The 26,172-nt window shown below is 47.1% G+C and overlaps 1 protein-coding gene across 1 annotated transcript in view; it reads right to left on the bottom strand.

Annotated features, from left to right (window-relative positions):
* Nucleotides 1-25,806, bottom strand: part of Prkce (protein kinase C epsilon) — a 497,167-nt gene extending 471,361 nt beyond the window's left edge. Inside the window, exon 1 of the mRNA XM_052186512.1 lies at nt 24,487-25,806. Coding sequence (XP_052042472.1) covers nt 24,487-24,834 — 348 coding nt within the window. The 5' untranslated portion in view covers nt 24,835-25,806. The remainder of the gene's footprint in view (nt 1-24,486) is intronic.
* Nucleotides 25,807-26,172: the final 366 nt, after the last annotated feature.

Here is a 26,172-nt window from a genome sequence, read left to right as displayed (position 1 = left end):
ACAGACCATGAGGTGTCCAACTGCAATGCATACATCAACAACACAATCCCTACATCTACAGCTCAGGCAACACTGTGGAAGAGGGGTGGAAAGATTATGAGAGCCAGGGGGTTAAGACATCTGCTATAACATAGCGTCTTCTATATACGACAGGGAAGCTGCATCCATGAAATCTCAACAATAGGGTCACCTAAACATTGCCTGCACAATGGCAATACCAGATGATATTTCTTTATTTTTTAATTTAATTAATTAATTAATTAATTAATTAAGTTAGTTAGTTTTTTTCGAGACAGGGTTTCTCTATAAAGACCTAGCTATCCTGGAACTCATTCTGTAGACCAGGCTGGCCTCAAACTGAGAAATCTGCCTGCCTCTGCATCCCAAGTGCTGGGATTAAAGGCATGTGCCATCACTGCCCAGCCCAGATGATATTTCAATGTGCACAGGATGAAATCTCACAAGAGCCCATCCCTAGATGAGGAGCTACAGGCAATTAGCGTTTGCTGAGAGAGAATCAGCCTTCTCTAGAGATGCATCCCCTGATAGGTCATCCAATCCCAAGAGGCCAACCGCCCAAAACACATAAAAGCAACATTAAATGGGATCATCAGGCTGGAGAAGGGGTGTGGGAGGAACAGGAGGAAGGCAATAGAAATGGTACAAACACTGCATCGTTTCAGAAAATTTCAAAACAGAAAGAAAGAAAGGAAAAAAGGACCAAAGGAAGGAAGAAAAAAGGAAGGAAGGAAGGAAGGAAGGAAGGAAGGAAGGAAGGAAGGAAGGAAGAGGCTTGAAATAAAGCTAAAGGTCAAAGAAAGAGTTGAACAGAGGCAGAGAAGAAGGAAGAGGGGAGGGAGGGAGGGAGGGAGGGATGGAGGGAGGGAGGGAGGGAGGGCCTTGTCAAGGACTCTGGAGTGCCTACTATTGTGGACTCTCTTCTTCTCTGACCTCAACAATTGCTTTCTCTTTTCCATTTGACTTTCCACCAGGAAGCTGAAGTTTTCTTTTTCCTTGGCTTCCAATCTGAGCTTTGGGCAGAGTCATAAAATTCCTCAGTCATTTATGGCCTGTTTTTCCGTTATAGTGGAAAAGCACTAATCCTTCAGCCCTTAAATGTGATGTAATCAAGAAATACGTCCATGAAGCAGAGCTAGCTGTGTCCGGACCTACCATTCGATGTTTGTGAAGACCCTACAGCACTTGATTGAAAGTGGTTTCAGTCAGAGCCCTGTCACAGTGAGGACCAGGTTCAAAAGTCCCCTAACAACCATTACCTGTCACTGGAAAGTGACAATGCTTCTCTCTGAGAGAAAGAATATGCCCTCCACACCACCACCCTCCACACCACCACCCTCCACACCACCACCCTCCACACCACCACCCTCCACACCACTGTGTTGGGAGGAGCTGGAGAGACGGCTCGGTAGTCAAGAGCACTGGCTGCTCTATTCCCAACACCTATACAGTGGCTCCAACCATCTGTAACTCTAGTTCCAGGGGCTATGACGCCTTCATGAGAATCAGGCATTCATGTGATGCACAGATATACACATAAAATAAGGAAACAATTAAAACATTTTTAATGTCAGAATTGGAAAGAGCCTTGTCCCCACACACTTCACTGTGAATGACTTTCCCAGACCTAAGGAAGTGGGGCTCTCAAAGGAGCTCTAAGCTACGACAGGCTGGGAAGCCAAAGCACAAAGAACCAAAACCCAAAGGCAGTCTGCAAGTCAGCCCCAAGGGCTATGCTCACATATCTGCACCCAAATACTAAGATCCACCCTCACAGCAGAGTCTGCACCAGGCCTGGCCTTGACCCATGTCATTCTATATGAACAGTCTCCAGAAGGGCAGAGCTGGCTTTGCTTTATAAATGTCATTGCCACGGGCACAGCAAAAATGAACTCCTAGAATGTCATTGCAAAGTCCTGTTAATCAGGATTCTCTCTGCGCTACTATCACATATAAACAACTACACAACCCAAGATTTTCTCTGTTCTGAAGGAGCCTGTACCACCACATGGAAGTCTACTTTTTTTTTTTTTGAGTAAGGTTCTCACTATGTATATAGCCTTGGCTGGCTTGGAGCTTGTTAGGTAGAAGAGGCTGGCTTTGAACTTACAGAAGTTCACCTGCCTCTGCCTCTTCAGTACTGGGACTAAATCCGACCACCACTACACCTAGCTGGGACTCTACTTTAAAAAAAGAAAACAGGCCAGGTAGTGGTGGTGCACACATTTAATCCCAGCAGAGCCAGGCAGATCTCTGAGTTTGAGGCCAGCCTGGTCTACAGAATGAGTTGCAGGACAGCCAGAGCTACTCAGCGAAACCCTGTCTCGAAAAACAGACAACCCCCCCAAAAAATAACCAACCAACAACAAAAACAAACAAAACAGAACAGAACCTCTAAGATAAAAGAACAGAGCCTTTAAGATAAAAAAAGAAAAACAACAAAACACGAGAAAAAATATAGATAGATAGATAGATAGATAGATAGATAGATAGATAGATAGATAGATAGATAATAGTTAGATGATAGATAGATGATAGATAGATAGATAGATAAATAGATAGATAGAGATAGACAAAAAGACAGACTGACAGACAGTGACTCTTAGCTGCTCAGCACAGCACCCTCATCCACACCCTAGATCTGTACTATTTGCTGTGAGTGACAGGAGGAAGACTGTGACAAAGTCTTTCCCAGACGACATCCAGAGTTCTCAGCACTGTCCCATTAAATGGTGCTGCAGGATGACAAGGGTTTATAAATACTGATCGAAGTTCTGCAGAGTGCTGAGCTCCACTCCACATAGTGAGCCCCCCACTTTCTTATCTTGCTTGATTGTAGCTCTGAGCATTAGCTGTGTATGTCCTGTTAATCCCTCTGACTGTGTAGGGTGCAATCTGGGGATCCCTGCTCCAGGGGAACTGTTTCCAACTCAGACAAAGTATCAAGCAAAGACCAGGTATGGTGATGTATGCTTTTAATCTCAACACTTAGGGGGCAATGGTTAGTGGAATTCTTTGAGTTCAAGGTCAGCCTGGTCTACATAGTGAGTTCTAGAACAGCCAGGGACCCTGTCTCAAAAAACAACCAACCAACCAACCAACAACAAAGAATCAAATCATTCCAATGGGCTGATGCAGTCACAAAGGCAAACCAAGTGCCTGTTCCTTTACAGAGTTCTAGAAGCAGGGGGGGACAAAAAATACACCAAAAGCAAGGCAAACCTAGAAAGTAAAACCAAACGGAAGATCGTCCCTTTGCTAGTTTTAATCACCCTCCTACCAAGACCAGCTGTTTGTGAGCAGCCAAGGGCTTACTGCAATCAGAAGATGAGTTTGGAGTTTTGTCAGTGCAGAGAGCATCGCACCCACCTGAGCCTCAGCCAAGGCCAAGCAACACGCTGGAAGACTAACTAAAATTCCTACTGTGCTAGACATTCTGACAAATGTTAGTGGCGTTAACTACATGGCCAATAAACTGACTGGACGGATGGAAAGACAGATGATGGATAAGGGTGGATAATGGGTGGATGGGAGATGGATAAGACTGGAAGGGACGCATGGATGGATAGATGGATGGATGGATGGATGGATGGATGGATGGATGGAAGGAAGGAAAGATGGATGGAAGGAAGGAAGGAAGAATAGATGGAAGGAAGGAAGGAAGGATAGATGGATGGAAGGAAGGAAGGCTGGATGGAAGGAAGGAAGGCTGGATGGAAGGAAGGAAGGATGGATGGATGGAAGGAAGGAAGGAAGGATGGATGGATGGAAGGAAGGAAAGAAGGATGGATGGATGGATGGATGGATGGATAGATGGATGGAAGGAAGGAAGGATGGATGGATTGATGGATGGATGAGTGATGGATAAGAATGGATGGATGGGTGATAGACACAATAGGTTATAACACTACAATCATCAGACTAGAAATCAGGAATCCTATTCTTGCACATCTTCTATGACTATATGTAGCTGCTTGTATTCTGATGCTAATTGTTTCCCCCAAAACTTTGCACGAGAAGGTCTGTCTGTAATTTCTGGGAACTTGCCCCCAGTTAACTGTGATTGGTAAATAAAGACGCCAACAGCCAAAAGCTGGGTAGGAGAGAGAGGGGGGGGGAGGAGAGAGAGGGGGAGGGAGAAAGAGGGGGGAGAGAGAGGGAGAGGAGAGAGACAGAGACAAAGAGAGGGAGGGAGGGAGAGGAGAGAGAGGGAGGGAGAGGAGAGGAGGGAGAGAGAGAGAGAGAGAGAGAGAGAGAGAGAGAGAGAGAGAGAGAGAGAGAGAGGTTGTCTAGGACAAGGAGAGACACCATGCCTGCTGTGTGGACAGGAGAGAGAAGCAGAGCCACCCTGTAAAGGGGCCAAGAGGACGTGACCCAGAGGGCTGCACAATTGGGTCTAGAGACGCCAAGGTGGAGCACAGAAATTAGTAAGTAGAACTCATAACTAGTGGTGGGAGGTAGACTGTAGCAGGAAGGATGCCGGAGAGCTGCCCAGCTATGGTGCTGCTTAAAGCATGTTAAAATATAAAGGCTGTGTGTGGCTTTCATTCAGAGGACAAACCATTGAGGCAGATAGCAGCCCTGCATAGGGATTTATCATTAAATATTAATAGTGAATCTACAGGATTCTTTTACTTTGATCAAAAAATGTCTGAGCTATTTGTTTATTCATTTATTTACAAATGAGTAGTTAGTGAATATCTGATATTAGACAGTGGGTTTATTCATTTTTTTCATTTGGAAGGTAACAATGCATGAGCATTTTCCAAAAGAGAAATAAAGGGGTGAAAATGAAGGAAAGGGACAGGAAAAATGGCTTTCTGAGCACGAGACTGCCTTTTGAATAGAGCTTTGATGTATAACAGAACAATGACAATCCACACGCAATACTTCTGACATCAACAGCTTTGAAGCTTTGAAGCTAGGTCCTGGGTGTCTGGCCATGTGCAATTAACAGTTCCCATCAACTAAATATTAGTATCCTAAAACCCAAAACATCTGGGAGCTAGTCATCTGCCTTAGCCACCCAGTCGTCACACACCTTCCCTGGGTCTTGTTCTCACTACAGGAAGGTTTATTTACGACTGTGGTGGTGTGGGTAAGAATGGCCCATACGTTTGAACGCTTAGTTACCAGGCAGTGGAATTCTTTGACAGGATTAGAAGGATTATGAACCAGGTGGGCGGTGGTGGCGTAGCAAGCCTTTAATCCCAGCACTCTGGGAGGCAGAGGCAGGTGGATTTCTGAGTTCGAGGCCAGCCTGGTCTACAGAGTGAGTTCCAGGACAGCCAGGGCTATACAAAGAAACCCTGTCTCAAAAAAACCAAATCCAAAAAAACCAAATAAATAAATAAACAAATAAACAAAAGAAGAATTATGAGGTGTGCCCTTGTTGCATGAATTATGTCACTGGAGGTTGGCTTTGAGGTTTTCAAAAGCCAACACCCAGACCAGTGTTTCTCTTTCTCTCGGCCTACGATGTAACTCTTAGCTACTTCTCCAGCTCTATGCCTGCCTGCTGCCATGACCCCTGTCATGATGACAATGGACTAGGTCTCTGAAGTTATAAGGAATGACCCAATTAAATACTCTCTTTTATAAGATTCTCCATGATCATGGTGTCTCTTCACAGCACTAGAACAGTGACTAAGACAACTACCATTCTAGTTTGAAGGGGAAAATAAGAGAAAATGCATATAATTTTGCAAATGCATGAGCATTATGTAGTCTCATGGTATATGAAGCCAAAACACCACATCCTCCGAAGTCTCCGAACAATCCTCAGAAGAGGCAGAGCTGTCCTGGGCTGGCTGGGATGCAGTCAACGCTGGGGAAACCCACCAAATACTACAGGGCAGGGACACTGACCTCTAACCTTGGATGCCAATGGCTCCACTGGGAACCCGGAGGCACCACTATCTGATGTTGAATGCCACTTACAAGGACTTCCAGAGATGAGGGCTCTGGGCAAACAGAAGGTTTCAGTTCATAGGGGCATGTCTGCATCCTTGGCTATTACAGAGCCAGTACTGAACACTTTGCAGGCAAAGAAGCATGTTACACGCATGTACATGCATGTAAATCTGATCCATCCTACCTGGTCTTTAGGAACACGGCCAATGTAAACCCATCTGGGAAACCTTTTCCTGTTTCTCCCTGGACAATCCTAACATATCAGTGTGAGGTGCCAAGAGCAGGAAATCCCCCCTTTTATCTGTTCACCACCATTTCAATCACCTTTAAGCAGTCTGGATGAGAAGCCCTCCTAGGACACTATTTGTCTTCCCCTCCCACACTTCCAAAATTGGAATTTACAACAATAAGAATCAAGATCATATTATAATTAGTTAAACAAAAACTGAAACAGACGCTGAGCAGATGCCTTGCTAGGTAAAGCACGTGTGTGACTGTAGGGACCAGAGTTCAGATCCCCAGAGTGCATGTCGGGCAGATATGGTGTCAGCATCTAGGAGGCAGAAACAAAGAGGTGGGATTAGCTGAGTAGGTAAAGTCCACTAAAGTGAGAGATTCTTCTTCAGCACAGAAGGTGGGGAACGCCCAAGGAAGACACCTGGCATTAATCTCTGGTCTCCACATGCATTTACACACATATATACATTAACCTCTCATACACACCACACATGTGACTATATACACACATATACATGCAAAAACAAAACAAAACAAAAAAACACCTCCAGGTTTTAGAAACTAATACTTATGTGCACACAAGGCATTATGATATAATTAGTACTTGCAAGAAAGTATCCTAGAAGCATTCTATCTTCAAATTTAAAATTGCCATATCAGACTTATTTCAAATAGAGCTTGACTGTCTCCAAGTGACTGAGTTCAATCCCCAGGAAAGAATGACAGCAAGAAAATAAGGAGAGAGAGGAAGGAAAGATTAAATTTGAAAAGGTACAAATAGCCGGGTGGTGGTGGCATATACCTGTAATCCCAGCACTCTGGGAGGCAGAGGCAGGCGGATTTCTGAGTTTGAGGCCAGCCTGGTCTACAGAGTGAGTTCCAGGACAGCCAGGGCTATACAGAGAAACCCTGTCTTGAAAAAAAACCAAATCCAAATAACAACAAAAACAAACAAACAAACATAAAAAAGAAAAGGTACAAATAAACGATGTTGATTTCCCTAAAACCCAGACCCTATTAAAGAGGAATGGATCAACCTTACAGTGAAAAAGGCTAACTCTCTGGCCAGCAAAGACAAATGGCACCTGAATATTAACATATATTACTATCACACACACACACACACACACACACACACATGCATGCACCCACCCACATGCCCCGATACTAAAAATGGAATTGGTGGTCTCTATGACAAGCATCTTAAGGTTTGAAGATTCTGCTTGCCAAGAGATAGTTCCACTCACATCCTGCTCAGTCACCCTGTGACTGAGGGTTTACCGGTCTTTTCTGCTCTCCCTGTGACTGAGGGTCTACAGGTCTTTTCAAATGGGGGGTGCAATAACCCATTATGGAGGTCCCTGTCGTGCCAAGCCTCTGGCAGAGGAGAGCAGGACCAGCACAGAGGCTGGTGTTTGTTCACCCAGCCAGGGCCAAGGTCTGAGCTGTGGATCCCCTTCATGGGGGCGCCTAACCTGCTCTCTAGGCACCAGAGGCTTCCTCAGCCAGAGCCAGGGCTGCAAATTCCCCTCCCCAGGGGACATCCACATGACTTCACTCCTCCTCCCCTGCTGGTTTCAGAACCTTGCCTTATCTCTCTTCCTCCCCCTTTCCCCAGAAATAGTCAGCTGTAAGGCACACAGTCATGATAAGCAGTGATAAAGAGAGACTCTTAAAGAGCCTTGTAGGGATAAGAAGGCTGAAACCCATGCTCTCCTGCAGGCCGGGCGGGGCTTCTACAGCACCAGTACCCTAGAGGCAAAGTTTAAACCTTCACCTCAGGAACGTTAGGAGTGATGCAGACAGCTTGCCTAAGAAACCTAAATGATGACGAATCTCAGAGGTGAATCTGTGTCTGGTGCCTACCTAGAGACATCATCTCATTTCTATAACCTCACTGACACACCACAGATGAAGATACCATTCCTTCCCCGATTCCCAAAGTGATCCTCGTTAAAAATTAGATGTGTGTGTGTGTGACACATATTCGTTTTTAAGGGTCTACAAACCAGAGAGGTGACTAGACCCAAAGTAACTGTGCCACTTCACATTCAAAGACCTCTAAGCCCAGAGAGGTCAAGCTTCCTCCTTAAGGTCACAGAGCTCATTAGCGGCAGCGTTAGGCTGGTGGTGAACAACGAAGCTAGCTGTGAACACAGCGTCCTGTGAATATGTACTGGTCATAAGTGCTCGAAAGCGGGCGGCAATACAAACTCGGCAAACCACAGACACTTCCTATGCAAGTCATTATAATGAGAACGGCCATCTGTCTGAGCAGTAGCCCTTACATGAAAGGCAACCCCTAAACCCACTCCATAGTCAGACACAGAATTCAATTGAGCACCGTCCTTAACAACATAATCATTCTCAAACCACAGCAATCACGATTTACATTTCACAATGGACTTCTAATAACTAACATTTTTGTGTGCTTATCGTCCGACAAGCGTTTTCTAAGCACTGTGTATACACTATGCTATTTATTCCAAACAACACACTTAGATAGATACTGCAGGCTTTGTGCTACAGATGAAGAAATAAAAGAGGTTATGCAACTGGTCCTTCAGTCGTGGATAGAGCTGGTTCTGTGGCCAGGGAAGGAAGCAGACTAGAGCCCACATCGTTCTAACAGACTCTGGCACTATGCTAAGCAAGGTGTTATCTGCTTCAACATCTGGCCCTCTGCTGCATCCCTCACAACTTTTAAGTTTTAAAATACCTACATCCTCATTAATACTTACAAAAGAGGAAACTGTGTGATGTTGTGGCGGGGGGGGGGGGGGGGGAGACTCTGTGACTTCTGCTTGATTTTTTAATTTTTTTTTTTTTTTATCAACCAAATACAGCCTTAATAAGTAATGGCAGGGCTGGGCTGTAGGTCAGTTGTAAGGCACTTGCCTAGCATACAGGAGTCCTTAGGTGCTATCCCCAGCACTGAAAACAGTAATGTTGTTATTATTATAGTTACAACTTTAAAGGTGATGCTAGACTGTGAATAAATGATTGAAAATCACCCCAAAGTAAAAATACATTTCTTTGCCTTTCAAATTCTAAAGTGTGTGTATTCACACAGGCTTTGAAAATGTAATTTTAATATCACATTCTAATTTCTGATGGAAGGGAGTAAAACACTCCAGCAGGCACAACTGAAGAGCGTGCATTGCCTAAGTAGCTTATGTTAAATTTCTATCTAACCAACCCACAAGGCACGAGGCACAAGACAATATCTGTGCACGGGGCAGTATGTCAAGCTGTGGCACCCAAAGCAGGGCTCTTCCAGTCAGAATTCCTCCCTGCCTCTGCTGGACAGCACACGGATGCTCCCCACCATAAACTGCCTGACACGAAGGGTTCCAAACAGAGGCCCACGGTAGAGAGACACCACGGTGACTGTAAAGAACTGGAGTCAGGGGCTGCTCAGAAAGAGGAAGGTGGGGGTGGGTGTAATCAGACTAGGGTTGTGGAGAGCATGATGTAGCAGGCTTCGTCAGGAGAACTTCTGCCTGGAAAGTCAAGGGAGTCACCGGGCAGAGAAAGAAGAGCCCACAGGCTCTGGCAGGCCGACTAGGTGAAGACAATGGTATCTGTTTTCCAGGCTGGGAGGAGGACATACCCCTGCCCCCAGTAGGAAGGTCTATGCTACTATGATCCTCTAGATGTCACACAAACTCCTCAGAAGTAAACTAACAAACATACAATAACTCCAAAGCTTCTCCATGACTTTGTTCTCAGATAAGTTCTTTCTAAACTAACAACCAGGGTCAGCACGAGCAGGCGCTGTGGACCTTTGTGGGACACAGAGCTGGCAGTCACTGGGAGGAGGAGCGGGGCGGGGCGGGCGAGGTGCAAATGACAAGATAAAGCATGAACCGGACCTCCTACCTGGGGTGGCTGATAGCTGTTATCAACTCGACAGGATCTAGAATCATCCAGGACAAACCTCCAAGCATGCCTCTGAGGGAGTTTCTGAAGACACACTGACTGTGGAGGTACCATGGGATCCCAGACTAAATAAAACCAAAACCTGAGGTGAACACCAACCTTCACCTCTCTCTCCATCCTGACCTCAGCTGCTGTGTGGCCAGCCGCCACATGCTCTGGCCACCATTCTTCCCACACCGTGTTGGATTTTACCCTCGAAGGATGAGCCAACTCAAACCCATTATCACCTCACACAGCCTCGCTTCACCCGGGACTGTCTGGATCAGGTCAGCCTGCTGGCGGGTCTGTGGGGGATCATCTTATGTCCCTTAAGGTGGGAAGACTGGATGTGGGGACCTGGACTTGAAGACAAGCAGAAAGAGAGCTCAGTACAAGCATCCAAGTATCAATTCGGAGCGCTCTCCTCTTGACTGCGGACACACAATATAGCAAGCAGCCCCCAACGCTGTGGTTTTGGCATCCTCACCTCTTACACTGATGGACTGAAACCTTTATCTGTGAACCAAATAAACTCTTTCTCCTTTAAGTAACTGTTGTCAGGGGACTTCAACACAGCAATAGGAAATGTAACCAAGACAGTAGCTTTGGTCAGATACTTTGTCATAACCACAAGTAGCCAATATACATCTTAGGGCAGAGGTCATCACTGCAATTCTATGGGTTGTGGAAGGGAGCTGTCAATCAAAAACATCTCTTAAATCTGATTACTGCTAGAATTACTTTAACAAAAGGCTAAATAAATATCTCTCGTTTTTCCTCAGAAAGATAAGATGACAAGCTGTTCCTGCTCATGGTCACATATAATTACCAGGATTGTAGGGAGCATAGATAGACTGAGGACACCGCTGTAAAAATAGAAGGCTCCCCAGGTATAGTTTATTTACAGGCAAACAGCAGACACTTTTTTGGCATAAGTATGTCACATGTAATATTTAGGATAAACTTTTTGGTTTATATTTGTCTGAAATCCAAATTATCCGGACATCCCGTATTACATCTGGAATCTGGGCTCTGCATAGCCACAAGAAAAAAAAAATGGATATTTTGGGGGAGCAAAGGAGATAAAGGAAGGAGCTCATGGCTGCCAGGAAACACCTGACAAAAACAGCAGGAGGAAGGAAGGGTTCATTTTGGCTCACAGTTTGAAAACAACAGTCATGACAGCAGAGATGGAACCTAGGCCATCTGCCATACTGCATTTGCAGTGCGGAAGCAGGGAGCAAGGAATGCTGGTCCTCAGTTCATTCTGCCTTGTCTTATTCTGTCTGGGCCAGTGCTGCCTACATTTAGGGCCCATCTTCCCACCCATTGGGCTAATCTAGAAACTCCCTGACAGGTATGATCAGAAGCTTGACAATGTTAATTACCACAGCCTGGTTCTGTCTTCTTTGGGATATAGGTGTTACAGCTCTAGGGTGATAAAGGAATGCTTGCATTTATTTACAAGGCAAAAGATAGGTAAACCCTGCTGCTCATCAGTAGGGCAGGCACAGAGGTATTTCTTAAATGCCCGAGTTCTTTAATGTAACTTTATCTGCTTTAATTCTCACCATACTGGTGATAGCTAAGACAATTATTAACACTTCTTATGAATTAACAAACAAAAGTTTCAAGACATTAAGTAAATTTTCTTCACCCTGCAAAAACAGAATGGGCTTCTTATTCCAGCCTGCCTACTCCAGAACCCCCCCTACTCCAGAACCCCCTACTCTAGAACCCCCTACTCCAGAACCCCTACTCCAGATACCCCCTACTCCAGAACCCCTACTCCAGCCTGTCTACTCCAGAACCCCCTACTCTACAACCCCATACTCCAGAACCCCCTACTCCAGAACCCCTACTCCAGCCTGCCTACTCCAGAACCCCCTACTCTAGAACCCCCTGCTCTAGAACCTCCCTACTCCAGAACCCCCCTACTCCAGAACCCCTACTCCAGACACCCCCTACTCCAGCCTGTCTACTCCAGAACCCTGTACTCCAGCCTCCTGGTGCTGGTAAACCCTGAACACTCAGGAGGAAGGAAAGGACTTCATCTGGCTGAACAAGAGAAGGAAAGCTAATGTCTGAGAAGAATCATTAGTGACCATCAGAAGAGCACTTTGCCACATGTATTTCCCCATCCTCACAGACAATTATCTAAAATGAAGGCCAAGCTTGAACATAACATTATCATAACAGCTAACTAAAGCACAAATGTCTGTTCCGAGGACCGTGGCCTGGCTAGTCTTCAGCGTTTTGCTGTTGTTTGTTTGTTTGTTTGTTCTTGGTTTTTGGTTTTTTTTTTTTTTTTTGCTTAGTTTTGTATTTAGCTTAGCATATAATAGGTTTCACCACAGTATTTTATTTTATTTTATTTTATTTTATTTTATTTTATTTTATTTTATTTGCTTGCTTCTTCATTGAGACAATTTGAGCTGTAACCCAGACTGGCATGGAACTTAGCAAAATTCCTACCTCAGCTTCCCGAGTGCCGGGCTTAGGAGCGCGTGCCACCACCCTCTGTCCATCTGTTTATTCCTTAGGAACTCCAGCACTGTGGTCTAAAGCAAAGCCTTCCTTTCCAAATGAAGCACCGTTGTGCACTGCCCAAATTTAGGCCAGAATAATGGAACAATCACTGTGTCCTGCACTAAAGGTTGAGTTTTTATAAGAGACCCAGGAAAGGAAAATGAAAGCCGGTGTTTCAAACTTGAGAAATGAGACAAACACCTAGACTACAGCAGAGTGGGCGAGGGAGGGCCTCAAACCTCAGTGACCCAATCAGCACACCAGCTAAGGCAGGTGATGCTCAGGTCAAAACATAGCACTGCAAGGGAAACGTCTAGGTGTGTGCTGCCACTTCTCTGCCAGAAGACAAGTAGATATTAGCATGTTGAGCTTTGAGCTGGGGTGGGGTGCAGTTGTGATTAAAGTAAGATTGCAGTGGAAGCCCACAAACAAACCCCGATCAGCAGTTAAAACACAAAAACACATTCACGGACAGCACTCCAGTTGAAACATTGGGTAGAATGGGTTGGTATTCCTCCATTCATTTAGCCATCTAGCTGGGCCGCTCTTCTGTAAGTATGCACTGTATACTTCCTGTGTTCTAGAAACTTTCCCAGGGGTAAGAGTTCAGGTCCCTCACTGAGTTCAGGTACACCAAACTCTTAGTTATTACGGAATCCAGTGTGAGGACTGATCTCAACCCCCCACGGTATGGCCTTGGCTGTTTTTTTTTTCAACTTTTTGAAAACCTGATTTGTATAGAAAACGGTTCTCTATCAATAACATGTTCTTCATGAAACTGAACATTGGCTGCTTCGAGTTCATGAATCTAAAGAATGGAACACAGACTTTGGAGCCAGTGCTGTGGTGTTGAGGATTAAACCCAGGGCCTCTTGCATTGCAGGCAAGTGCTCTGCCACTGAGCTATATTCCTAAGCTGGTTCTGGCTTGAGTTCTAGTGCAAACGTTGACTGGGCAGTCCTGGGAAAGCATATGAGCCAGTGATACCAACCTGTGCAGCTCTGGCCTGCGGATCACAGTCGCCGTAGAGAGCTACTGCAGGACCTGCGTGTCTTCTGCCCCGACGACCCCCGACCCCGTGTCTAGATCCCTTAAACGCTTCCCACAAGCCTCTGCCAATTAACAGCTCCCTCCCACATCACCGCCTTCCCCAAGAGTACCCGCACTGTTCAAACTCACTATTACACAAGGATGATAAGTTTAAATTTTTCCAGTGGTCCACTTGAGCTCATTTTTCCTTTTATGTAATTATAATACACACACACATACACACACAAAGCCATAGTGTATATGCATATGATAACACACACACACACACAAAGCCACAGAGCACAAGCTCTTGATGTTTCAAAATACTACTATTTGTGATACAATACATCTGGGAAATGTCTGGCTATGCAGAGGTAAACAACACCTGCTTTGGGGTCAGTGTGTGTGTGTGTGTGTGTGTGTGTGTGTGTGTGTGTGTGTGTGTTTGGGAGTATGTGAGTTGTGTAGGCCAGAGGTTGATGCTGTATCTTCCTCAAATGCTCTACACTCTCTACTTCCAGACAGGGTCTGTCACTGAACCTGGAACTCACCCATTAGGCTAGACTTGCAGGATATCAAGTTCTAGGGACTTCCTGTCTCTACTGCCCCAGCTTTGGGACTGCAGGCGCACACTGCCAAGCCCAGCATTTTACACTGGTCCTAGTGGAGCAATGGACTCTAATGCTCTCTGGGCAAGCACTTACCTGAGCTATCTCAACACCCAAGCCTGGGATGCTGCCACCATCTCTGGTACACTAAGGTGCACCTGACTTTGTAACATTTCTCAGCCTCCTTGATCCCTGAGACATGAATATATCCCATGGCTCCTACCCCTCAAAAGACAGTCCAGCAAATACCAGTTGCTGGTATCCCTGGGGGCTGATGGCTGAGTCTCTAAGCTAACTAAAATGACCAAAACAACCATCAGTGCAAACGGTAAAGGCATAGTCATAGAGCTTATAATTTTAAATTCTTCTTGCTTCCTGGGTTTTGTCTGTTTGTCTGTCTGTTTTGTGTTGTTGTTGTTTAAGAATATATCTAACAGTTCTATGACTCAATGATACACAAAAAGAGATCATTTTAAAACTAAACTTCCTTTATGTGGTCCTTGGACTCTAGAGTCAAAACAGTTGTCAGCAGGAGCCCAAAGAGCATCCGGCCATGCTAGCTCCTGCCTTACACGTGTGGAGTGTAATCACAGTGCCGTGCCATAGGCATCACCTGACCCCTCAGTCAGTAAGTTCTACCGGGGAAAGGAAATACCAGCCCACCCAGCTCTGCAGAGGTAGGTCGAGGTGTCACCACACTGTGAAATATTGTGCCAGGCTCGTCCTGTCAGTTGTGAGTTTACACACCAATGTGTTTCTGATGCTCCTTGATAAACACGGTGTCTTCTACTAGGCTATTTGCTCACAGGACATGATGGCAGGCACAGAAGGCATTCAATAAACATCCGCTGAATGGATGAAAGGAAGGCCGGAATAATAAATGACCACTCCACTCTGGCCACTGCTCAGCATCTTCTGTGTGGCACACCAGCTTCCTTTCTGCTCAGAGGGTAAGTTTCTCAGAGCACGCACCCTGAGCCCAGTGGATGAGGATGGGCAGATGGGAGCTCCCACAAGACAGACCTGGAACAGGAGTCTCTCAGTCCCTCCACTAACTGGTGAGTGGGTTTCCTAGACTTCCTGAACAGCTCACACTCTGGAGAGCCATCAGATGGGTGAGAAAAGACACTTCCCATTCACAAGACGCTTCCATCTGCCCAGGAAGGAGGTTGGCACAACGGGATGCTACTGTCCGAAAAACAACCCAACAGCTCTATTCAAAGTGGATTGCGCAAAAGCAGACAACCCCTCCCAATAATAAATTCTAGATTCACCCATTATATTTTTTCCAACCCCTTCTTGAGTTGGTTAGATTTTTGGCCTTAGATACTTCCCAGATACGAGCTCAGAGAGTGCCCTCCCATGCTGCCAAATAAGGGTATCTCCTCTTTCCTCCACTTCCAAGTTCCAGCTGGGGTTACATGCAAGCAGCACCACAGCTGGCTTAAAGATGACCTCCAGAACACTTCAAGGTGAGGGTGGGAAGGCAGGGAGGCCGGAGGACACTGCAGCATGGGGGTTTGGTGGCAGGCTTGAGTTTGTCCTCTGGGCAGGTCTGAGTTCAAACCCGTTCCCTCTGGAGTTTCTATTTTGTTTGGATGTAGGTGAGTTACAGTGACACAGCCCATTCTGTCCTCTCGGTCCTCTCAGCCGGCAAAGGCTTTTGGCCACTTCACATGCTTTCTGTCTGAAAATGAAATTTCAACCAGGTGCAGCCCTGCTGATTAACATTATAACAGACTGTAATTACTTAACAAGCCCAGAGGAACTCGGAGAGAAGGAGAGAACCGAGTTTTGCCAAGTGAAGCTTTTATTTATGTAAAACAGAGCAGCTCTGCTCTGGGGTTCTCTGGGCCTGTGTGAAGAGGCCGCAGAAGCTGCAGGTACCGCTGCTGCCAGGAGCTTCGTGAGCTCAGGGGCTGGGGTCTCAAATTTCGTGTCTTGTCACTGCCAACTGTAAGGGTGTTTTGTTTTATTTGTAGCTAACACCCCAGCAAGAATTTAAACTTGATTTTAAATTCCGCAAACAAGGCCAAGCGGCCCTTTACCACAGCCCCTTGCAGGGGCCCTGGGTATCCGGAGGGTGCACAACTCCCACTTTTACTAAGTTCAAACTTCATAAAAAGTCTTTGGTCGAGTGCATATTGTCCTGTGGAAATAACAGAGCATTCTCCTGTCAGGTTCTTCAAAGACTTCCATAAAATAGTCTTTCCTTCCCCCCAATTTCAACTGTACAAAGGGATTGTTTGTACAAACCCATAAATGGGTGCATCTCTGAACCCTCAGCAGAGACCCTTCCTTTTGCAGGAGATAGAGATCAGTGAATGCAGAGAGCCACAACAGGACAGATAACACTGGCCTGCAGTGCTCAGCTCTAAATCACACCCTCTCCCAACACAAAACCAAGAAGGAACAAGTATAAGAAGCAAGCTAAGTAGAAAACAAACAGTGCTTGCCAGACAGGCCAGGGTGGCAGCGCCTGTGAACTCAGTTGCTGTGACTGCACGGATAGGACCTATAAGGATCAAGCCAGACAAAAGCCTGCTGGGTATGGACCTGAAGTCCCACCCCCAGCTGAGGTGATTGCTCGCTGCTGGAGAGGGTACGTGGGTTTTCCTCGGGGATGCAGCCACTGAGAGGTGACCTGTCCTCTCGTAGATGGTTCTGTATCCACACACACACAGGCAGCACTAGTGGACACGGAGAGTGTATACACAGATGCATGAAACTGGGAGAGGAAAGGAGCGGGCTCAGTGGGAGAATACTTGGAGGGGAGGGAATAGGAGATGGACTTAATTTAAAAAAAGACATACTGTAGGTGAGCATGAACTTCTAAAATAATAAAACAGAATATGAAAAAAAAAGAAATAAATTCAAATGCTTGCTATTCTAGTCTTCTGAAACATGCATCAAACTTCCATGTTCCCCAGGAGCAGGGCCGGTACCACACACGCCTTCCGTCTGATCAAGCACCAGTCTCTCCCACCGCGCTATGTCACGGCAGGTAGCAAAACAAGAGGCATTTCTCTGTTGGCACTCACTCATCTGTTCAACAATACACTAGGTTCTGACCGGGTTGCTGAGAAGACAGAAATGAATAAAAACTTCTATAGTGATAGAAGCTCCATCTTAATGTTAGACAGGATGAATACGAAAATGGAGGGCAGGAGACACAGGTGAGTGCTAAGGAAAGGGAAGCCATGCAAAGAGTGTAGGAAATGCAGAAGGGAAGGAAAGTAGCACCGGTGTGAGCAGATACAATCGCCATGATAGAACCCACTCTCTTGTGTGCTGCTTCAAAAATGAACAAACCGGGCTGGAGAGATGGCTCAGCGGTTAGGAGAACTGACTGCTCTCCCAGAGGTCCTGAGTTCAGTTCCCAGCAACTACATGGTGGCTCACAACCACCTGTAATGGGAATCCAATGCCCTCTTCTGATGTGTCTGAAGACAGCTGCAGTGTACTCATATACATGAAAGAAATAAATGAAAAAATCTTTAACATTTCAAATTGTCCTTTGCTTTGTATTTATTTTTTTTAAAAAAAAAAAAAAAGAACAAACCTTTAAAACTAAAGAAGTAAAATGTCCTGGAAAGCCAGACATGGCAACTGTAATCCCAGTACTTGGAAGGTTGAAGCCAAAGCACTGAGGGCTGGGGATCAGCCCAAGCTACACAGTAAAGCTCAGTCTCAAAACAATAATTAAATAATAAAACAAAGCCATAAATCTTGAAAGACACTTATGTTTTGGATAAGATCACCAGAAAGGGCTTTCCTGGGAATGTAACATGTGAATAAATGTTTGAGTCCCAAGACTCTCATTCTCAAAAGAAGAGAGAGAAACGAATCAAGGCCAATGCAGACTCACTGTGGTGAGTCTGTCTAAGTTGACCTGTGGGCCCTTATGACTGCAGACTCATAAACAAGGTGCAGAGCAGGAGGCAGCAGGGCAGGAAGGTTCAGATGGCCTGGCTCTACTGTCTTACGGGAAGGGACTGGTTTTTCTCCCCCCTGAGGGATTTTTTTTGACCAAGTTCAGGCAAGAGGGAACCAATTAGTGGGCTGTTGAGATAATCCAGACACTGCCTAAGTGACTTGGGCCCCAGAGGACCATGGAAATGGTAACACTTCACCGTGCTGCAGTTGATGTCCACACATTTAAGAGTATATGGGCAGTATAGATTATAGCTGAGAGTTTTGTAAAATGAGGACACAAAGTTGGGTAGATAAAGAAAGGGGGTAGATCTTGGAGATGTTACGAAGTTGAATATAATCAAAATATATCGTGTAACCATAATTCTCAAATAATTAATAAAAGAAAAATTTTAAGTATAAGTAAATTAAATTTATTTTTAGACCATCGAAGGCTTTTCATAAAAAACATATTCACAAAACAGGGAGAAAAATATCTTTCGCTGGGCCATCTGTTCTTAAGATGCTAAATCTATGAGCATCTACACATGGCTCCTCAGATATTAACAACATTGCTGAAATGCAATGTGGCCAAATCCTTTGCCAAGAACTTCACACGGCTTCCTTACTTATTCACACAACCCTGAGAGGTAAGAATTATCATTTTCCCATTTTACACACCAATAAACAGCTATCTGGGCTTAAACCACAATGCCCAAAGTCCTAACTGATGAGTATCTAGGACACGCAATGAGAACTCTGGGATTCCAAGGACTGGTGACCACAGGGAGCAAGGGAACTGAGTCTCAACTATTCACTACACTGACTAGGTGTGGCACATATATGTGTCTGCATGTGCGTGAGCATGTGCATGTGCTTGTGTGTGTGTGTGTGTGTGTGTGTGTGTGTGTGTGTGTGAAAGAGGAGGGATTGGATAGAACACAGATAATGCTTGACCTGCTGTGAAGCAGAAATCTGGATGTGCTAGCCCTAGACTAAGGAGGAATTGATAAGATAACTAGACAACTATCTGACCAATTATATGCCAAGGGGAGCAATACTGAATTAGATGGTAAGTACTGGAGGAACAGGGAAGGCATCTTGGATGAACAATTCCCAGCCTAGCCATGTCCCCTTTATAGAGTCTTTCTACTTTATTCTGTCAAAAAAAAAATGCTGAAAATTTTCAGAAATGCTGTAAGAAGATAGAGATATGTCCTTGTGCAATGGTCAGGGGCCCCATCAGAAGGGAGGAGCTCAGGAGGAGGCCTGTTTAACAGGGGCGTGTTCCAGGATCTATCCAGGACACCATGCTAGTGGCTACAGTCCGGCTTGGGCGTCATAAGAACATTTCTTTTAGGTGTTTTTGTTGACCAAGGCAGAGCCAGTCCAGTGGCCTACCCTTTCTAGCACTGGGGGATTCAACAGGGCAACTTTTAAACATTCTTTGATCCAATACTAAGGGTCAGGCATTGGTCCAAGCGCACTGCATGTATAAACTCAATTCCCCACAACAACCATTCCAGACAGATGATTTTACCATCATCCTTTTACAGAGGAAGAAATGAAATTTCAGAAAGGTTAAATGGTCCGCCAAAGGTCATCGAAGAATTAGGTGGGGAAGGGTGGCCTTCAAACCCAAGCTGTCTGGCCCAGCATGGCCCCCTGGCAGCTGCCACAGTGAGCGAGCTTCAGTAGGTGTCAGTTTGGCAGACCTGGGAAGAAGGCGCCTCCTCTCCATCAGATTGGCCCGTGGCATATCTGTGGTGCATTTTCATGACTGCTAACTAAAACAGGAGGGCCCAGGTCCCTGAGTGGTGCCAGCCCTGAGCAGGTGGTCCTGAGTTACAGAAGAAAGTCAGCTGAGCCTAAGTCAGAAGAAGCAAGGCAGTAACCAGTGTTCCTCCCTGCTCTCTGTTTCGGTTACCACCTGGAGTTCCTACCTTGGCTTCCCTCGCGATGGGCCGTACAATGAAATAAATCCTTTCTCCCCAAGTTGGTTTTGTTCAGAGTGGCTTATCACAGCGACAGAAAGCAAGTCAGGCAGAAGCTCTGGAGAACGGCTTCTCAAAGGATGGTGACGCCACTACATTACAAATGCATCTCTGCTGGCTGTGGTGGCGCACACCTTTAACACCTACACCCCGGAGGCAGAGGCAGGCGGACCTTTGAGTTCACGGCCAGCCTGGTCTACAGAGTGAGTTCCAGAACAGCCAGGGCCAAACATATAGCAACTCTGTCATGGAGAACCAAAATAAACAAATTAAATACATAATGCATAATACATACATACATACATCTGTGACAAGATAAATCAAGGAAGTGGCACAAACCAAAGATGTCTTCCAACACAGTATAGTGCTTGTCTTCCACGATAGTTTACTGGCTGGCCAAACCAGTGTAAACAAGCTTCCAGTTTAGTGTGAAGACTTTTTCAAAAAATAAGCAGAGGATCAAGCAGATGGCTCAGCTGGTAAAGGTGCCTGCAACTAAACTGACTGTAAGTTCACCCCCTGGAACCCTGAGTGGAAGGGGAAAAAACCCTGCAAGTTGTCCTCGGACCTCTGTACACATATCCATAAGCACAAGCACGCACCTGCGCACACAAGAGTACACATAAGAGTACATGCTAAGTAAATAAAAATAACTAAGTAAAGAAAAGGCAAGGTGGCATCAGGAAAGAGATACATTGTAACACCCACTCGAGCCCCACGGAATCCAGAGCCTTCCTCCTGTCACCATTCCTGTTCTGGCTACAATTCTCAAAGCAAGGCTAATGAACTCCAAACCGCAGGGACGACCACGGCCCTACAGCCCTTCCACCTTCCCCTAGTGACACCCAAGTCAGGAGCATTTCATCCAGTCTCTTGAGAAACTCAATTCCCAGGCTCAGATCCCTCCTTCTGCTTGCCTCAGCTTCGTCTACCATCCGTCCCCTTTGTCATCAAAACCTGAACTGCCTCTCTTTCCACTGTCAGCCTGGGCTGTGCACAGTCTGAAGCCCACCCCATTCTTCTGAATTTTCTTCTGCTCTGGAGTTCCAAGGTTCAGCCCCACATCCCTAATGATGATAAACAGTACGGGGACGAACTCCCTTTCTTTATATTTTACATGCACATTTAGTTGAGTGTGAACAAAGAAAAACTAAAACCACCAAATCCAGACCTATGATTCTATAAGAAAATTGAAGCTTGAGAAAAGAACCGTAAAAAGTAAAAGAAACTGGTTTTTGTTTGTTTTGTTCTTACTATTATAGTTCAGGTAGTAGTCAAATAAAAAGTCTTAAGTTGGGGAAACTTTGTTCAGCCTTACTCTGAGCTCGGCCATGCCTATCCATTCTGCAGCTCTGAACACAGGCACCGTCTGCACCTCTCTTCCAGGGGGGCCTGAGCTTGGCACGCTGTGTCCTCGGGCAGATAGCTCTGAACATCACCTACACTTTCACACTCATGTGCGTGCCTTTTCCCAGCGCCTTCCTGAATTCTCTCAGCTCCCCTAGAACACCTTGGTTTTGGACTTCTGATCTATTTAGAGAACCACTTGTTTGGAACTAAATTGTCACTCAAGTGTTGTGTGTATGTGTGTGTGTGTGTGTGTGTGTTTGTACCTATATAAATTTATATATATGTGTGTGTGTGTGTTATGTGTACATATGTATATATGTGTATACAAATATTAATATATGTATATATACATATGTGCACTTGAATATATATGCTACTATCCTTTCCCTAGAGAAATGCAAACACATATTTGTATATATGTGTATACAAATATTAATATATGTATATATAGACATATGTGCACTTGAATATATATGCTACTATCCTTTCCCTAGAGAAATGCAAACACCTTTAGAGTAACCTGCCGCCTCTTTTTTATCCCTGGGTTGATTAAAATGGTAAGCTTGGTAGAATCTAGCCACATAAGGGGAACTCCGCAGACAGACAGGTTCAGAGCCGGCTGAAATATCCCACAGCAAAGACTGGAGGAGCTGTTTGATGCTCTCCATACCCGGTACTCAGGCTGGGCTTTAGAGCCATGCCTACGAACCGGCATGCCTCTTCATTTCTTCTAAGAAGAGAGCGCAAGGGTTTGAGCCCAGAAATTTCTACCTACAGCTATGATGCTGTGCATGTGCTCGGGTGGCAGACACGGGGAAGGTGGCCCTTCGGCAACTTGTCTCCATTTCCAGCTATGTGGCCGGAGTCCCCATTATTCATTATTCAGAGAGCAGCCACAGCATCCCTCCGTCAGAACCAGCTCTACCATTTGAGTCATCCTTTGGGCTTCTCTCAGTCTTGTTTGTAATCTGTCCGATGCCTGTCATATCCAATTCACACTTGCTATAAGGCAGAAGGGATAATGATTTCGAAAGCACTTTACGTCATCACACACAATAAAAATGTCAGGGCCACAGCATATGAATCTGCAGGGCTAAGAAGTAGCCTGGGAAAGCAGACTGTCCCCACCGGGCAGACACTGAGCCATAGGAGGTGAGGGCTCAACCTCCAGCCCACCTGTGCTTGCCATGCCACCTTGGGTACCCACTTGCTTCTCTGGAACTCAATGTCCTTGTCTGGAAATGTCGCCTGAGCACTAGAAGATCTGGTCTAGAGCCAAACCCAGTATAAATGTAGGAACCTTGGAGAATGGCTGTCAAGCAACAAGCCCTGACTGCACACTTCCTTAGAGGAGCTGAGGAGAGAAAGTAGCATCCTGTTCTGCTGCGAGTCTGGAGAAGCCCCCAGTTCACTGCTGCCAGAGAAACTCAGATACATCCTTGCAACTGGCGCATGGATGTGGAAAACCTGGGCCTTCTGGTCATCTTCTCTGCTCTCTGCCCACTGCCTTTCCCTTCTCAGACCCTCCTTCAATAGGCCCCACCTTCCTATACTCAAGTCAAAATTGTCTTCCCCTTTTTATACGGAAACACAGATGTTTAACCTTGAAGCCTGTTTGTGAAGTCGGCTAAGCCTCCGTGCCCCTGTGGACACCACAGCGAGCAGCAGTGATAGCAGAGTGGGTGAAGGAAGGGAAGGAGGCTGCGGTCAGGAGCCTAAAGTTTGCCTGCTGTCTAAAGTGTAAGCCACAGATCTCTCGGAGCTGAGCTGTGGCTTACAAGGGTTGCCCTAAAAGCCTCTTTAGTAACCATGGTTTCCAGAAGGCTCTATCACATCCAGGAGCATCAAAAGAGCAGGTTCCCCCTGTCCCCATTTCCCCCTAAAAGCTCCATGTCCTTGAAAAATATATTTAAAAATATGAGGTACAGTGATATGCCAAGGGCATGTGCACCCTCACTCTAGCGTATTCATGAAGCTATCTGCGGTCAGCAGTGTTCTCCCACAGCTCTTCATGAGGCAGCACAGGCAGCTCTCTGTGCAGACCAAAGAGTCTTGAGAATATATTTATCCATAGCAACACTTGCTCCAGATAGAAACATGTAACAAACCTGAAGATAGAGATATCCTCTTCCTAATTTAATGTTATTCCTACAAGAAGAGAGAGGACGGGGGTGTTTTCTCTGGCTGTACAAGTGCCAAAATTGAATGCATTTGATTGAAGGTATATTGGCAAGGCCTGCTTCAAAATCCCTCATATGTGACAGTGTTAACAGCTCAATTTCAGAAATAGTGTTTGATCTTACAATATCTTGAACATCGAAGCTGGACGCATATAATCCGAAGATTCAAAGTCCTGACTTCCTATCACCACAAACCCCTTTTGAAAATGTAGCCTTCTGAACAGATAGGCAGAGCAAGCTGGAGTTCTGTTTGTGGGACTCTACAGAGGGGACCCCTGGGGACCAGCACCTTCTGGTATGCCAGCAAATGAGCAAAACAGTGATTTAGGAAGAGGAGGCTTCCTACCACAAGGATTTATAAAAGTAATCACTAGGCTACCCAGGATAAAGCCAGGAGGCACAAAAACCCTCCAGTCTGAGCTCCACGTGTCTCTCCAAGGATAGAGAGACCCACCCACACACAGTCACTCAGCCAGCCCACCATGCACTTGCAGATTCCCTACACCAACCTCTCCATGCACCTGCATTCTGGATTCTCTACCAACTTGCAAGGCCCCTGTACAGCCAGCCCACTGTTGGGAGGGCACAGAGGTGACAGGGGATAGTGCCCGTCTGTCAAATCTCATCTTTCTTATCCTATTGTGTATGTCTCTCCAGCTACGAAATAAAACGTGCCTCTTCAAGAAAATTGAGATGTATATGCACACACAGACAGCCCAGGGCCCCAGGACCGATGCTTAGGCAGCAAGTCTTTCCCTGGAACCCGGACTCCTGGACGTGGAAGGTTCCACTCACCCAGTCCTCGAAGTGGCGGCTCCCATTCTGCAGCAGCTCCTCGAATTGGATGGTGCAGTTGGCCACGAAGTCGTCGTAGCCGATAGGAGCGTCGTGAAAGACAGCCAGCTCGATCTTGCGCCCATTGCACACGTCAGTGACGAACTCATCGTGCCAGGCCGGACTGTTGGTCTTCTGCTTGGTGGCTGTTTGGCCGATGCGCGAGTCGTCCACGTTAAGGGCAATGTAGGGGTCCAGAAGGAACGTCTGTGGCCGGGGTCCCACTGCATGGCGCAGCGACCAGGCTGTGGGCTTCAAGCTCACGGCCTCGCAGATTTTGATCTTAAGAAGGCCATTGAACACTACCATGGTCGGGGCGGGGGTCACTCCGTCCGCCCCGAGGGCAGGATTGAAGAACAGGAGCAGGCGCGCCGGGAGCCTGGGGGACTCCTGGGTCCCCTCTTGCCCCACCCCACTCACTCGCTACACCTTGTGGCGTTGCGTCCTGGCGCCGGCGATTCTCAGCGAGTGCATGTATTTCCTCGCCGGATTCCTAACGGAAAACAGGGAGGGGGGAGAGCTGGAGACGTCCGTTTTTGGAGCAAATCTCTCCCCACCACCACCGGCGACACCTTCACGGGAGGAGACGAGCTGTCGCCTCCGCTGCAAGCCGCGGGGGCTGCCTAGCCGCCTGCTGGTTCTTCGGTCCGTGTGCGGAGAAGCAGGCGCCGCGCCCGGCGCTCACCTACCTTTCCGAAACATAATCCCCGGGCAATTTCGACTCCCGGAGGGGGAGGGGGCGGCGGGACGGGGCGGGGATGAGAAGCCGGGGCACAGATTTCAACCCGGATCCTCTTCGCCCACCCAGCGCCTGCCTCGGACGGCGCGGGGCGGAGGGTGGACTAAGGGATGTGCAGTCTATCCGGAGGGATGCATGTCGAGAGGAAATGGTCCTCCCCGAGCCAAATTTTTTAAAAATCCACAAGCCGCACGACCAGCCCCGCCGTCACCTCTCGGGCCAAGCAGAGCCGCGCCGCAGCCGGCGATCGCGAGGCGCCCGGTGCCCGGGATCTCACATCCGCGCGGGCTTGGGAGGTAGAGGTGGCCGCCACTCGGGTTCGGGGCGCAGGCCGGCACCCGGCGGTGCGCAGCGCGGCGGCCGGGCAGGGACTGCGACTCGGCGCGGCCCCTCCTCCCGCCCGCCGGCGCCCGCCCGCCCGCCGCGCTCCCCGCGTCCGCGCTCTCGGCTGCCGCCGGCTCGCCGCCCGCCAGAGCGCTCAGCCCGCGATCTGCCTCCCTCGATCGCCGTGCGAGCGATTCTCCCTCCCTCTAATGCAGGAAATGCGCAAAAGACGTCAGTGTGTGTGTGTGTGTGTGTGTGTGTGTGCACGCGCGCGCGCGCGCGCGCGACACTGTTTGGGGAAATAGAAAGTTTTGCCGGTTGGGGGAGCAATACGGGAAAAGTGAGCCGAGCAGAAAACGCAGCAGCGAGCGGGCCGGCCCGGTCCGTTGGCGGCGGCACGCGGGGGAGCAGAGGGAGGACTCCGCGCGGGACCCAGGAGTCTGGCGGCGCGGCGGTGCGGGAGCGACTGTCGCAGGCCGAGTCTGTGCTCCTCGGATCTGCACCGGGAGAGCCGGGTTTGGACCCCGAGAGCAGCGGGCCGCGCTTCTCTCTCGCACCCTGCGGCCAACACTATCATTTAGAGC

This window comes from Apodemus sylvaticus, chromosome 6, assembly GCF_947179515.1.
Source record: "Apodemus sylvaticus chromosome 6, mApoSyl1.1, whole genome shotgun sequence".
NCBI lineage: Eukaryota > Metazoa > Chordata > Mammalia > Rodentia > Muridae > Apodemus > Apodemus sylvaticus.
The sequence above is the reverse complement of the archived record's forward strand: the minus strand, read 5'-3'. Positions and strand labels throughout refer to the sequence as shown.